General features: G+C 39.1%; 1 protein-coding gene across 2 annotated transcripts in view; it reads right to left on the reverse strand.

The window, feature by feature from the left end:
• Positions 1-9,880: 9,880 nt before the first annotated feature.
• Positions 9,881-14,232, reverse strand: part of LOC101424489 (ovostatin-like) — a 62,592-nt gene continuing 58,240 nt past the window's right edge. For both annotated transcript variants that reach the window (XM_058282762.2, XM_058282760.1), the window contains one exon: positions 9,881-10,442. In XM_058282762.2, the coding sequence (XP_058138745.1) occupies positions 10,387-10,442 (56 nt within the window). In that variant the 3' untranslated portion in view covers positions 9,881-10,386. The remainder of the gene's footprint in view (positions 10,443-14,232) is intronic.

The following is a 14,232-nucleotide window of genomic DNA, read 5'->3' on the forward strand; positions in this document are numbered from 1 at the left end:
GTTCAATGTTTTTCTGCATATGATTTACTAGAAGCATTATCATAGTTATCAGAAATATATCTAGAATGGGATATAGATACAGTGCTTAATACTAATTAATGTGTTACTTAATGTATAAGTTTTTTTTTTTTTTAGTTGCAATTAATAGCTTTAAGCTTCAGGTTTGCAATACCATACAGGTTATTTTTCCATGGGAGCAAGCTATAGTGCCAATTGTGTTTAAGTTCTACTTATAGTATTCTGGTATTCATTGCTCCACTTCGTATGTTCTTCACAGAAGCTGCAGCACCATTGACTCTAGAGAGAAACTAGGGAGCAGATTTTACTGGCCTGGTGCGTAGCACTCTCTGGCACTATGAAACAGTGCCAGTTGGGAGATGATATTTATTGTACATTTGGCTATACTTAGCCACTGTTGGCTGCTGCAGGAGTTTGAAACTGCAAAGTAGTTCTCAACCACTTCAGGAGCATGACCAGAGATGTAGCAGATACTTTTATTGTTTTAGGAGTCAGTGACCAAATTAGCCACTAACTCTCATGGAGAAAAACCCTGCAAGTATTGGACACCTGGTTTGAATGCACAAGAGATTTTGACAATGATGAAGTTTATCTTTTGAATTTTATATATCTTTTAAACACTCTTAATGCAATGTATCATATATTAAAAGAACTTTTAGTACTTTGGTTTTTACTTTTATACTTTTACCACAAAGACATTAATTACACAGTATGTCATTTTAGCAGTAGAGGAAAAATCACTTTTTTTATTTTTAAAATGAAAACTGAAGGTTCCTAATGGAATCAAGGTAACTTTTTACTAACACCACTTGAATATGCACATTAAGATGACTTTCAGACAGGTTTTATTGTTATGAAGTTACTTTTTGTTATTAATACCAATTTAGATTTTAATTAATAATGGCTTTTTAGAGCTAGCCATTCAAATGCTTTAATTTGGAAGATGTTCTTACAAACTTTTTATACTTAAACACAATTACATAGACTGGTTAATTTACTTTAAATTATAATTGGCAACCGATGGATTTTACTTTATGCACTTAGGAGAGGGCACATTGCCATTTTTTAAACTCAATTTTATTAAACACAAACTTACAGCTTTTTATTATTTTAAAGGTTTAATACATATTATGTTGACTTATTAACCTGGTATCTTATAAACCAAAGAGATAACATTCAGGCTAAATAAGTTGAAACTATTATTGTTTAAACAAAGAATTTTTTTTTCTTTTTTCTTTACAGGAGTTTAAAACTTCTTGTCTTTGATAAAACTTTAAAACTGTGAATAATCTTAAAAGCATACTGACTTCTAGGCTTTGGAATATAAAATAATTATTTAATTTGCTTTAATTATAATTTGTAAGGATTTTTTTCATAGCTTTCCCAATAGTTTTTATATTCTGATTTCTATATGACTTTTCCATACTGCTTAGTCTAATTTGAGTTCTAGGAATATTTATCACATGTGTAACTGCATATTTAATTTTAACAGTTTGAGCAAAAAGGCAGACATGAATAGTTTGACTTGGAAACACAACTTAGTTACTTAAAACTTTTCTTTTTACAAAACAATTTTAACTGTAAAAGAACACTTGAAAGATTTTCTGGAAGGCTTTTCTTTGCTGGCTTCTTCAGACTAGGGGTTCGCAGTTTCCCCCCTCTGTGGCTTTTTTAAGTTAATGGCTTACAACCAAAATGTTTCTAATGCTATGATACAAGTTTTCTTTGATTTAGAACCATAAGCAGAGGCAAGGAGTAAGCCTAGATTGGCAGTAACTGTAAGCAAAAGCAAGCTCAGTTTATGATTACCACTACAATAATTCAAGTCTAGGGTTAGGTGAGGTTGGTTATAAAATAACTATAATTAAAGATAAATTTTAGTTATAATTACTATTACTATAGTAAGCACTAAATAAATATGAAGTAGTCATAAACAAAAGTAAATTAGTTTAAGCTTACTATTGCAATAGCTGAAATTTAAGGCTACATCTATTCTGCTATAATAATTTCAGTTATTTATTATATATATATATAAAGGTACTTATACAATGATTTCAACTCTTAGTTTCTAGAAAGTTTTTACTTAAAATTAATTTGGGTACCTTTATTTATTAATTACGCAGTTAAAACAATTTTATTAGTAACAACCCTGCAGTTTTTTTCTGCTTTTTCCAGCAATTAAATGAATTTTACTTGTTAGTTATGCAGTAAATTCACTAACAAGACAGTGTTGGCATGTAAAGACTCATTTTTAGGTTACCTTTTACTGTTATACAATGCATAAGAGTTGAACCCCAAATCTGATTTTCTAGGCTCAAGCAAACAGACAAAGTTAAATACAGATTTTAAAGTTAAACACAAGGTTATGCACAGATCAAAACAGAAGAATTTTATATACTTAGCATTTCTAGGAATTCTTTGACCTTAATTGATGGCACATGAGGTTTTGTTTTTTTTTTTATTTCTTTAAGGAGACATGACATGAGGTTTTGGGGTTTCAGATTGATCTAGATATATTTTTTTTCTCTTACACTGGTTTAACTGGAATTCAGGGTTCTATACAGAGGCTGATCTCTGCTTCCTGTTACTCCAGGGAATCATAAAGTTCCTGCCACTAGGCATTCCTGGGCAGTCTTAGACTTGGGAGACAGGCTGACTAGATTTTAACTTGAAGCTGCCAAGCTGAATTGTGCTTTTTCTCCTATTTTTTGAGAATTCTTAGATATAGTTTCAGTTTTATGACTTTACGGTCTGTTAGTTTTCCAGTTAAACCAGCTATCAAAAGGCTATTAAGTGGGAAGCAGACTTGGCCCAATGGATAGGGCATCTACCTACCGCATGGGAGGTCTGCGGTTCAAACCCCAGGCCTCCTTGACCCACGTGGAGCTGGCCCATGTGCAGTGCTGATGCGCGCAAGGGGTGCCGTGCCATGCAGGGGTGTCCCCCACATAAGGGAGCCCCCGCGCAAGGATTGTGCCCCATAAGGAGAGCCACCCAGCATGAAGGAAAGTGCAGCCTGCCCAAGAATGGCGTCGCACACATGGAGAGCTGACACAACAAGATGACGCAACAAAAAAAGAAACACGGATTCCCAGTGCTACTGATAAGGATAGAAGTGTTCACAGAAGAACACACAGCGAATGGACACAGAGAGCAGACAACTGGGGGAGGGGAGAGAAATAAATAAATCTTAAAAATAAAAAAACCACAAAACCAAAAGGCTATTAAGTGATCAGAGGTTAATTGCTCTAGCCAACAGGCCTTGGGGTTCTGAGACAAGAACCTTCTTGCTAGACAAAGGCATTTTTACTTTTACAGTTTTAAAAATATTCCAAAACATTCTGACACCAACCTGCAAAGAGAAATTCAGAAGCAAGAAGTACAAAGGTAAAACATGGGTAAAGGTAAATTATGCAAGGGTATCCTGGCTTGTGACCACCCTGGGAAAGGAACTTCCATGGCATCCATTTTGGCTTTTGCCCACAGCCTTCTGACTTCATTTTGCCAGGTAGCTGGGTGTGATTAGATAAGAATGTTGCTTGTAATGGCGTGGGCCCAGTGGGAGGGGTAAGTTTTTGGCTTTCTGCCATTGCCACGCAAGGCCCTAAGGGTGAGGGTGGGAGAAGACAATGGCCTGCAAGCCCGAGGACAAAGATTCGCTAGGAAAATGGGTTGAAGAAGCTTTGCAGGGCCTGTCACTTTTGTCTTGGCAGGGCCATAATTCAAGCCACTGCCCTATGACCCAGCCATCCTGACTGGGGTCAGAATTTACAAGCCTGGGTCCGCGGCACGGAGGTGGACATGGAGAATTCCCAAGCCCCGGCAAATGGTGAGAGCAGCGCACAAAGGGCAGGAATGGGTTCAGAGTCAAGAAAGCGGAGTGCGCGCATGTTCTGGCTCTGTGCTCTGCTTTATAAACTATTCATTATTCTACTCCTTTGCTAATGGCAGGGGAGGGATTGCAGCTTAACCAAAGTTCATTATTTCACAAAATTCAATACCACTATCTGGAGGCATGAAAACATACACTGCATTGAATAAACCAACAACCACTAAAGAGCCATGGCACACAGACAGAAACACAAGTCCATTGATTTGACTTATAATTTCCATTTTTCTGGTATGGCTGTTTTTAATCTATAGCTTGTTAATTATTGCAACCTTAGCGAGGGGAAACTTCTAACAACACTTTTAACTGGAGTTTTTGCCTACTCTTGTTGTTTACAAAATAAGCTCATTTGCAATCCAGCACCGAAACAAAGACTTATTTCTGGCAAAACATTTCCACTGTTTAACTCATATTCAGACCACGTTTTATTACAAAAACCAATCCATTTTTTTGTAACTAAGATTTTCCAAATCCAGATCATTTTTTCAGGATACATTCTAGATGAAAGCGCTGGGATACTGACACCTCATTTTCTATGGTGGCAGAAAGAGAGAGAGAGAGAGCAGCCAAATAAGGGCACAAGTGGCAGCAGGTCATTTCCCCCTTTTTTAAAATTTTAAAGGAAGGTAGTGAGCAGGACTTAAACCCATCACTGCCTCTCCCACTGTAAACAAATTGTAACTATTTTAATGAAGGCAAAACCAGATGCCAACCCACAGTTAGCTAAAATCAAACATCAGGCTTTTTTTTTTTCTTTCAGGCCAGGAGAAGTCAGCTTCCCCCAAAACTTTTGGGGCTATTAGGGTCTTCTTTGGGAGCTGATCAGGCCCCCCTTCCAACGTTTAAAGTTAGGTTTTTCCGACACTATACCTTCTGAGCGGTCCTACCTGTCTGGTATGTGGCGATTTTTCAGTCCCAGAATTTCCTTTTAGACCTTTTGATGCATCCGATTTTCCCCAGGAGGACTCCGGCGGAGCCCACATCCTCTTTCTGGACTGAAAAGAGTCCAGGGGTACCCAGATTTGGGCTTCACCTGAGCCCTTCCAGGTTCCTCAGAGATGTCTGAAAGGGGCAGGGAAGTGCTGCCTCTCTGGCCTTCATTGCGAACTTGGACGAGCCCCCAAGAAATGTTGTGGAAGCAGAAAGATTCATTGATTATGTATTGAAGGCCAGGACACAAGAATGTTTTTGAGAAGGAAAAAGATTTATTATGAGCAGCCAGGCTCAGGGACTCCTGTCCAAAACCCAAGCCCTGAATAGGATTTTTGGGTCCCATTTACACAGAGGATGTAGGAATGGGGAGTCAAATGGTGCTTTATTTGAGTACCAGAGAAGCTTGAATTAACAAGATGACTTTGCCTCACAGGATTACTATTGGCTTTACCTCTTTGCTAGCATTGAGGTGAGTTTTCCTTGGTATCTTTTCTCTTCTCGACTTGCACACACCATCCTTTGCTCTCTCAGACACCAAAGATTTCTTTTCTACTTTCTCATCATCCAGCTTCAAAATTGCCCCTTCAAACAAAACAGGCCTGTGGGGAAATTGCTAAATGTTCTTTCATGACTCAGAATTAGTGATTTAAATAGTAGTCTATGTCTGAGTGTTCCATGCATACAGGACTATAAATACGAAGGAGGTGAATATATGCACGAAAATGACAGAAGCAAGGGAATCCCTGAATTAGATCCTTGCAAATACAATAAAGTGTCTTGTCTCCCACATCCCATCTCTAGCCCCTCACCCCACCCAGACTGTCTTTCAAAACTCTTTTGAGAGACCAACCTGGCAAAGTAGTTTGAGGCTCGTGATTCCTTCCTGCCATTTGTTTTTCTCTCTTCACTGGCATCTCCAACAGCATTTGAATGTCTTCTTCCATTTCACAGCTTTGTAAAACCTCTTTTGGAATTCATCTGCAACAACAGCTTTACCTGAAATTATTTTAAAAATTGCTGAAACCTGGGGCTTCCAGGTGAACATTATTTCACCAGAGCATTCCCTGTATTCAGCATGCAGTACAGCCCACTTCACTGATCATATTGATGGCAACAGTGGGTGCACTGGAGAACAAAGGTGTGGATGTCATTTTAACCTTAAGAGACATAGAGGGAGAGAAAGAGAGAGAGAGAGATTGCCACTCGGAATATGAGAGAAGCTAAGTGACACAAGGTGTTTGGGTCTCAGACTGAAAGAGAAGTAGAAAGGACCTAAACGCATGAGCTTAGTGAAGAAGGATATTGTATTGTCTTCAGCCTTTGATATTCTGCTACCTTAACCTGTATAGAAAGGCATTTGCAATGTCCAAGGTAAGTGTCAGAAGACAACACATAAAGAAGAGAAGAACAGAGGTTTTGATGAGAGAAACAATGTTGACAAAGGCATACCTCTTTGGGAGATGTCCTCTTTCTGGAGTATGTTCAAAGGAAAGTCCAATGAATGGTTCTGAAAAAGACAGGGGAAGATTTGCATTATAGTGAGGCTTTGAGCCTAAGGGAGCAATTTTGGTTTTTTAGACGTGGTAGGTGACTAAAACTGGACTTTTTGTGTGTGCCTTTTTTTTTTTTGCTAAATATTGCTTCACAGGATATAAAGTGAAACTAAATCTAAGGTGAACCTTTCCTGCTTAAAAGGTGTGTAAGGGGTTTCAGTTAGAAGGTGTACATGCATTTAGGTCATTGAAAAAAATTGGGGAAAGTTCCATGGCCTGTAGCTTTGCTTCAATGCCTTAGGGGTTCTGAACCCAATATTTATTTGACCATGATCCTGACAAGCTCATTTATAAAATCCATATAGCTTCATTTGTTGTCACTGAATTGTCACAGGCACATTTTCAGTCATATGGAGTTTTTTAGAGCTCAGAGTGCTATTAGTTGATGAAGTAGTTTAAACCACTGGTATCTTCTTCATGAAACATTTAATCCATCTTAAGACTTTTCTGAACATGGAATTACTAGCACTTTCAAGACTTGAAAGTGAAATTTTCTCCCAACCCCTCAGTAATCCTTGTTTTCCCTTAAAGAATTCCACATGCTTGATAATAATTCTCTGCTATTCCCAATTTCCTTTATTTTCGGGAACATGAATGATAACTTACCTGGGATGACAAGGACTCCACGTCTGAAATCAGAGAGAAAACTCACCAGGCGAATGAACATCATAAGGACAAGCAAATTAGATCAATGCAAATCAGGTGATTGGATCTCAGTGACCTCCCAACCCCTTGTCCCGCAGGTAATCTAATAAAACTTCAGACACCTTAACCAAGAATATTCCTATTCTTATTTTCATTTGAATTAGCATATAAAGTTTCTTGGTGATTATATAATCGCTGAAGATCACTCATATTTATCCAACACCTAAAACATAGGAAGATTGTAGTGGTGTCAAGTGAGATTAAGTATAATGACATTGAAGGGATGACTAGAAATGAACTTTCCTATAAAAAAATATAGCTTTCATTCTAGTATTTGGATTTCAGAGAGAAAATATAATTTTGGTGTTGTGGTTAAACATGGTGGCGCTAGGTGGTGGTTGCAAATTTTTTTACCAAACCCAATGTTTTTGGGTAACTTATATAGCTCAAGTGGTTGAGTGCCTGCTTCCCATGTATGAGGTCCTGAGGTTCATTCCCCTGTACCTCCTAAAAACAAACAAACAAACAAACAAACAAACAAACAACAAAGTATCTTTTTTTCACTCTGCTAAGTGAGTTTTTCTTTCTCAGTGCAACAGACATTATTTTTCTTGCAGAAGATTAGCTGAAGGTCCATCAGAGGACTACAGTTTAAGTTGTATCTTCCATCCATGGTAGTCCTGAAAATTCCTGCCATTGGAGAGAAGAGTAGGCTACCTCATGCCTGAGGATTGCTTGGACACTTGAAATTTTCCATCTTTAGGTAGAATATAAAGCATTTCTAATTACAATAATGTCATTTTTTTTTATATTGTATTTTGAATAGTGCTTACTATAGATTTGTAAAATACTGCAGCTGGTATTTGTTGTTTGATGCCATCAAATTTCTGTATCACTTAAAAGAAAGATTGAAACTGATTTGACCTGAGACTCCAAGGCCCTCCTGCACCCTAATTTGAGAAAAGCATCAAATTATTTCCAACATCTTTTCTCTTCAAGACTTTTTTTCCTAAGGTGTGTAACCTGGCTGCTCCTCAGCATCTCCTGGTTCCCGCCTTTCCCTTGTTGTGCAGTTGTCAGAGGACTGTGGTGGGGCTGACACTGAGTGGGGCAAGAAGCCCTTGGGGCAGTTAACCTAAGCAATACCCTCCTCCCTCTGTGATCAGGTCCAACGCTGGCCTAAAGATTGGGTTAATTCCATCAGTACAGGTCTAATGGGCTAACATTTTTTGATTTTAGAATTTATTTTGAACATAGCTTAGATATTCTCTAACCCTTCAGAATCAAAATATAATTATGGACAAGTTTGAAAATATTGCTAAGGATGAGCGATCACAGAAAGAATCGTTCCTAATACAACGTTGTTTCAGGAAATCTTACTTAAATTGCATGATGGCTTTGTGATTTCACAGCGTGGTCTCTAATAAAAATATGTTATAAAATACATTATAAGCTGGCTAAAGAAGGAACATTTAGGTGGCACGAGTATTTTTCACATCCAGAAACTGAGTTTAGGAATTGTATGCAATATTCAGGATGACAAAAGACAATGAGTTGTAAGATTTACTTAAGCGGTATCCCTCTATGAAATATGAGTCCACTACGCTGTGGTTCACATAGCTACCCTCCTCAATACACACAGCAAATCAAGTCTTTCTGCTCAGAGACTTGGTGCTCCAAGGAGGAAAAGATGTTTGTAGACATAACTGAGAGCCATATAGAGAAATTGAACCCCTTCCTGTTTGAAAAGCTGATTCAGTCCACCGTTTTTATGGGTGTTTTTCCTTTCACTTTCCCAACTTCCCTCTTCAGAAAGGAAAGTGAGGAGGTTGACCTACTAAGAGCCTTGGTACTTTGAAGCTACCTATAATTAAATCAAGAGGGAAAAGCCATCTGAAAAAGGATTGTGGGTTTTTGGCTTTTTGCACTTGCATTTTGCTGAAATTAATTAATAAAAGACCTATAGTTTTCAAGAGAGCCATATTGGCACAGATATTGCAGGTTCCTGTTTGTTTTTTATTCCCCCCTTTGCAGCTTTTTGCGTGCTGTGTGCTCTCTGTGTCCCTCCACTGTGAGTTCTTCTGTGTCTGTATTTATTTTTATTTACCCCCCTCTCCCCCATTCTTGTGGCTTGTTTGCTATCTGTTCTCTGTGTCTGCTTGCTGTGCACTCTTCTGCATTTTTTTGCTTGTCTCTGTTTTTGTTGTGTCGCCTTGTTGAGTCAGCTCTCCATGGCACTTGTGGGCCGGGCAGCACCCCACGGTGCCTGGGCCAGGGGCTCTCCGCAGCGGGCGGGTGAGCCTGCCTTCACAAGGAGGCCCTGGGGCACGGACACTGTAGGCATAGATTTAAAACCTTTTCTAAATTATACATATATGTGGATGTATACAACAATAATATGGTAATGAATGTTTGATCTTATCTTTAAATGAAGCATTTAAGTCTCTTCAGAATATTTTACATCAAAAAAATTACAGATACAATTTTCAAATGAGATCCTCAAGCAATCATGTGTGTCTGTAGGTTTGGGTGTGTTTGTTCCATGCCAGGTATATCCTTAGGAAGAAAATTTTATTTTGAAATAGAAGCTAAAAAAAATAAATTTTGGTCACATCTAGCTCCAAAAATAGTTCCCAAGGAAACTAAATTTGCTTTCATTTAATTATGAAATTTCTACATTTTCATTGTTCCTGAAGTATTTGTTCCAAAGCATATACCTGAACTAAATTATCAACATATTAGAATGGTCCACATCTAATTAAACCTTTTCATTATTTTTCATGAATTGATGTGATATGTTGTCTTCTTTAGGTTGCCTTGAAAGCAAATCTGAGGCAAGGAATTGGGTGCAAAGAATTTATTTTGTAGATGATCCAGGGAGCAGGAGTTGGGGAGCAGGGAGCTTGTGACATGGAAGGAAAGAGGCTAATTTAAGGACTAGTTATTATGAGGTTGCCTCCCTGAGAAACAGGGAGCTCCAGTCCAGGGGACTTCAGCAGAAGCTCTTGGAACGTGTCCTCAAATTCTCTGACCAAAGGCAAGAGGCTGGAGCGTTGCTTACTCATTGGTTGAAGTTTGTCCCTGGGGGCCTTAAACCTGCTCTTCTCAGTTGCGTTTGCACACAGGTCAAGCTGCCTTCCAGGGCTCCAGGGAAGGTCAAGGGGAGAAAGCAAGAAGTCCTTGGTGGTCTACCCAAGCGGAGATGCTGTTGGTGGAAGATGAACTTGAACATCTGTCATCTAACTGTTCCGAATGCTTTTATTTGGTTGTAACTCTGGAAGTAGTTACTCAATATGTACCCCCGATCCAAGGTGTCTTCTTTTACGTCTCATTTCCCTTATCCTGGAATTAGGAGGTTTCAACAGACCTGCATGGTGAGTTATACTCTGCAACAGCAATTTCACCTGGAAGAGAAAAATTGTTATGAGAACAGTCTCACAGTATTGTTCAAGAAATAAGCATCTTTGCTTCTTAAGTCTGTTCAGAAACAAACTCTATGCTAAGTAATTTATGCTACTAAAACAGTTTCTCTGCACCACAACTTTCATATATATTGATACTCCTCCAAATTACATTGCATGCATACATATATAATCACTTTAAGTGTTTCGGGTATACATTTAGTGTATAATACATGTGAAACATGACAGGTTAGAAAGTCTATAGTATCACAAGTGCTGGAGAGACAGTGAAAACAATCAATCGAGTCTTTGGCAACAGGTAAAGCTACACTTACCAAATGTTTGGGTACCCAAAGTTTGTAAGTTACTGTTAAGTAGTTAAGCACTTCCTTGTTTGGCTGAAATATTTATCACTATATCATAGATAGAACAGTCTTTTTTAAAAACTAAGATTGAGTCATTTATTGGCTGACATAATCTGACTTGAAAATTATTTTCATTTTTTGGTTAATAAAATGATTAGATCTATATTCTAATTTATTAATATGCATAATATTTGAATCTGAGGAATGCAGAGTGCTACAGTTCAGGCAAGCCTCAATTACAAGTAAAGAGACACAATTTATCCTCCTTGCTCTTATTCATGTTGTGACATAAGTGACTTTCAGCCTTGGTTAAAACAACAACACAACCCCAATAAAACATGGTTAAACAAAATAAAACAGAAACCCCAAATTACCTGACAAAATATCTCTTATCATGTAAATACATATATATATTATTCAAAAATTCCTTTATACTTGGCAATAAATGGATAGATAGATGATCACTAAGTAGATAAAGATACAGATGTCTAAAGCAGTCTGCTAAAGGTGAGCAGCCAGAACAAGTTGATTCATCAGTCAGCCAGCCTCCAAACAAGGGCCTGCCAAGCCCCTGACCTTTGAGTGAGGCCACTCTGGGTAAGACAGCCAGTGGCCCCCAGTGGACCTCAGCCATGGGGGGATTTGGAGCAGAGCTCAGCCAAGCCAGTCCAGGCCAGCCAGCCTGGCCAGTCTATACTATTATGAGGAATAATAAATAATTGTGACTTTAAAAAAATAACCTTCCTCTAAATATTTTCACTAAGACATTTCTGTCATCTTCAATAGTACATAAATTTCTTTCTCTAATCAGATAAACACATAATGTCTGTCTTCTAATCAACGCTAATGCTTTAACAGCCTCTATGTCAACATTCGCAGCCCCTAGTTTTATGTTGCCTGAATCTGCAATTTATTTGCCTGAATCCACAACTTATGTAATGGACCAAAGATTTTGTTTCCAGTAAGTTTAATTAAACACTTTTGTGAAAACCCTGGTTATAAACAATCATGTTGATTGTGGGAAGATGGTGCTAGATTAACAGACAGAGCTCAATGCTTTCACAAAAACTTCAGTCAAAGAGCCAAAATCTGTCTGAGGCACCTGTTTTGGGGGACAGCAGACCTGTATGGTGCTATACAACTCCCAGGAGGTGACAGACAGAGAGACAAGGAGGCTGAATGCCAAATGTTAGTTACCAAGACCCTGCAGTGGATGGTAAGGGCTCCCCTCACCCACTCCCAAGGTATTAAGTTGGGGTAAAACCCAGGCTCACTGCAGCCAACTGAGAAGGGAACAGACACCATCCTGCCTGTCAGTGCTTTCAAGGGAAAAGGGAGGAAGAGTCAGGGGGCTTTTCTTCAGTGAACTTGACCAGCAGAGCCTGCTTTGAATCTCTGCTCTGGAGATTCAACACAGGAACACAGGAAAGCCAAGACAGGAATACCTCCACGGAAAGGTGTGCTGACAAGTGCCATCTCCTGTCTGATCTTGAAATGGCAGGGACAAAATTCTCAACTCTGTATCCTGTCCCTGGGAGAAAATCTGTACACCATTAGTGAATTCCTGTTCCCATGTTGATAACTTAAGTCTGGCAATTTTAAAGATTTAGAACAAGTTGAAACAAATATCAAAGAAGAGCTGTGAAAAACAATAGGCAAGAGAGAAATTGGCCATCAGAGTAAATTCACCAATTCAGATGCCTAGACATCAGCAAAAACTTCCAAACCATACTAGGAAACAGGAGGAGATGGCCCGACCAAAGGAACTAACCAAATATCCTGAAGAGAGAGAGGATTTGAGACAAGTAAATGGTGATAATTACACAACTCTTCTAAATCACTTTAAAGAATTTAAAGAAAATATGACTAAAGAAATGAAGGCTATTAAGAAGACACTGGGAGAGCATAAAGAACAATTTGAAAGCCTGCAGAGAAAAGTAACAGATCTTATGGGAATGAGGGACACCATGACTGAGATTAAAAATACATTAGAGGGAAGCAGACTTGGCCCAATGGAAAGGGCATCTGCCTACCACATAGGAGGTCCATAGTTCAAACTCTGGGCCTCCTTGACCCATGTGGAGCTGACTTATGCGCAGTGCTGATGCGCGCAAAGAGTGCCATGCCAAGCAGGGGTGTCCCCCACATAGGGGAGCCCCACGTGCAAGGAGTGTGTACCATAAGGAGAGCCACCCAGTGCAAAAGAAAGTGCAGCCTGTCCAAGAATGGCGCCACACACACGGTGAGCTGACCCAGTAAGATGACTCAACAAATAGAGATACAGATTCCCGCTGCTGCTGCTAAGGATAGAAGGGGTCACATAAAGAACACACAGCAAATGGACACAGAGAGCAGACAATGGGGGGGAGGGGAAGAGGAAAAAAAATACATTAGAGGCACATAAAAGCAGATTTGAATTGCCTGAAGAGAGAATTTGTGATTTTGAAGAAAGAACATCTAAACTGGAAAAGACAGGAGAACAGAAAGAGAAAGGATGGAAATTATGGAACAGAGTCTCAGGGAATTGAATGACAATGAGAAATCAACGAACATTTGTGTTATCCATGTCCTAGAAAGAGAAGAGAATGGAAAAGGGGCAGAAAGAATATTTGAAGAAATAATGAGTGAAAGCTTCCTAGTCCTTATAAAAGACATAGATATCAATATCCAAGAAGGACAACATGCCCCAAACAATAAATCTAGATAGATCTACCCTTAGACACCTAGTATTCAGAATGACAAATATCAGAGATAAAGAAAGGATTCTGAAAGCAGCAAGAGAAAAACAAAACATCGCATACAAGGGAAGATTGATAAGATTAAATGTGGGAAGCAGACTTGGCCCAGTGATTAGGGCATCCGTCTACCACATGGGAGGTACGTGGTTCAAACTCCAGGTCTCTTTGACCCATGTGGAGCTGGCCCACGTACAGTGCTGATGAGCGCAAGGAGTGCGTGCCACGCAGGAGTGTCCCTGCGTAGGGGAGCCCCATGTGCAAGGAGTGTGCCCTGTAAGGAGAGCCACTCAGCACAAAAGAAAGTTCAGCCTGCATGGGAATGGCGTCACACACATGGAGAGCTGACACAACAAGATGATGCAACAAAAAGAAACACAGATTCCCGTGCTGCTGACAACAACAAAAGTGGACAAAGAAAAATACACAGCAAATAGACACAGAGAATAGGCAACTGGGGCAGGGAGGGGGGGGGAATAAATAAATAAATAAATCTTAAAAAAGATTAAATGTGACGTCTCATTAGAAACCATGGAGGCAAGAGGAAAGTGGTATGATGTATTTAGGATTCTAAAAGAAAAAACTGTAAGCCAAGAATTCTGTATCCAGCCAAACTATCCTTCAAAAGTGAAGGTAAGTTCAAAGTCTTCACAGAGAAACAAAAACTGATAGAGTCAGTTTCCAAAAGACCAG

This window comes from Dasypus novemcinctus, chromosome 20 (assembly GCF_030445035.2).
Source record: "Dasypus novemcinctus isolate mDasNov1 chromosome 20, mDasNov1.1.hap2, whole genome shotgun sequence".
Classification (NCBI taxonomy): Eukaryota; Metazoa; Chordata; class Mammalia; order Cingulata; family Dasypodidae; genus Dasypus; species Dasypus novemcinctus.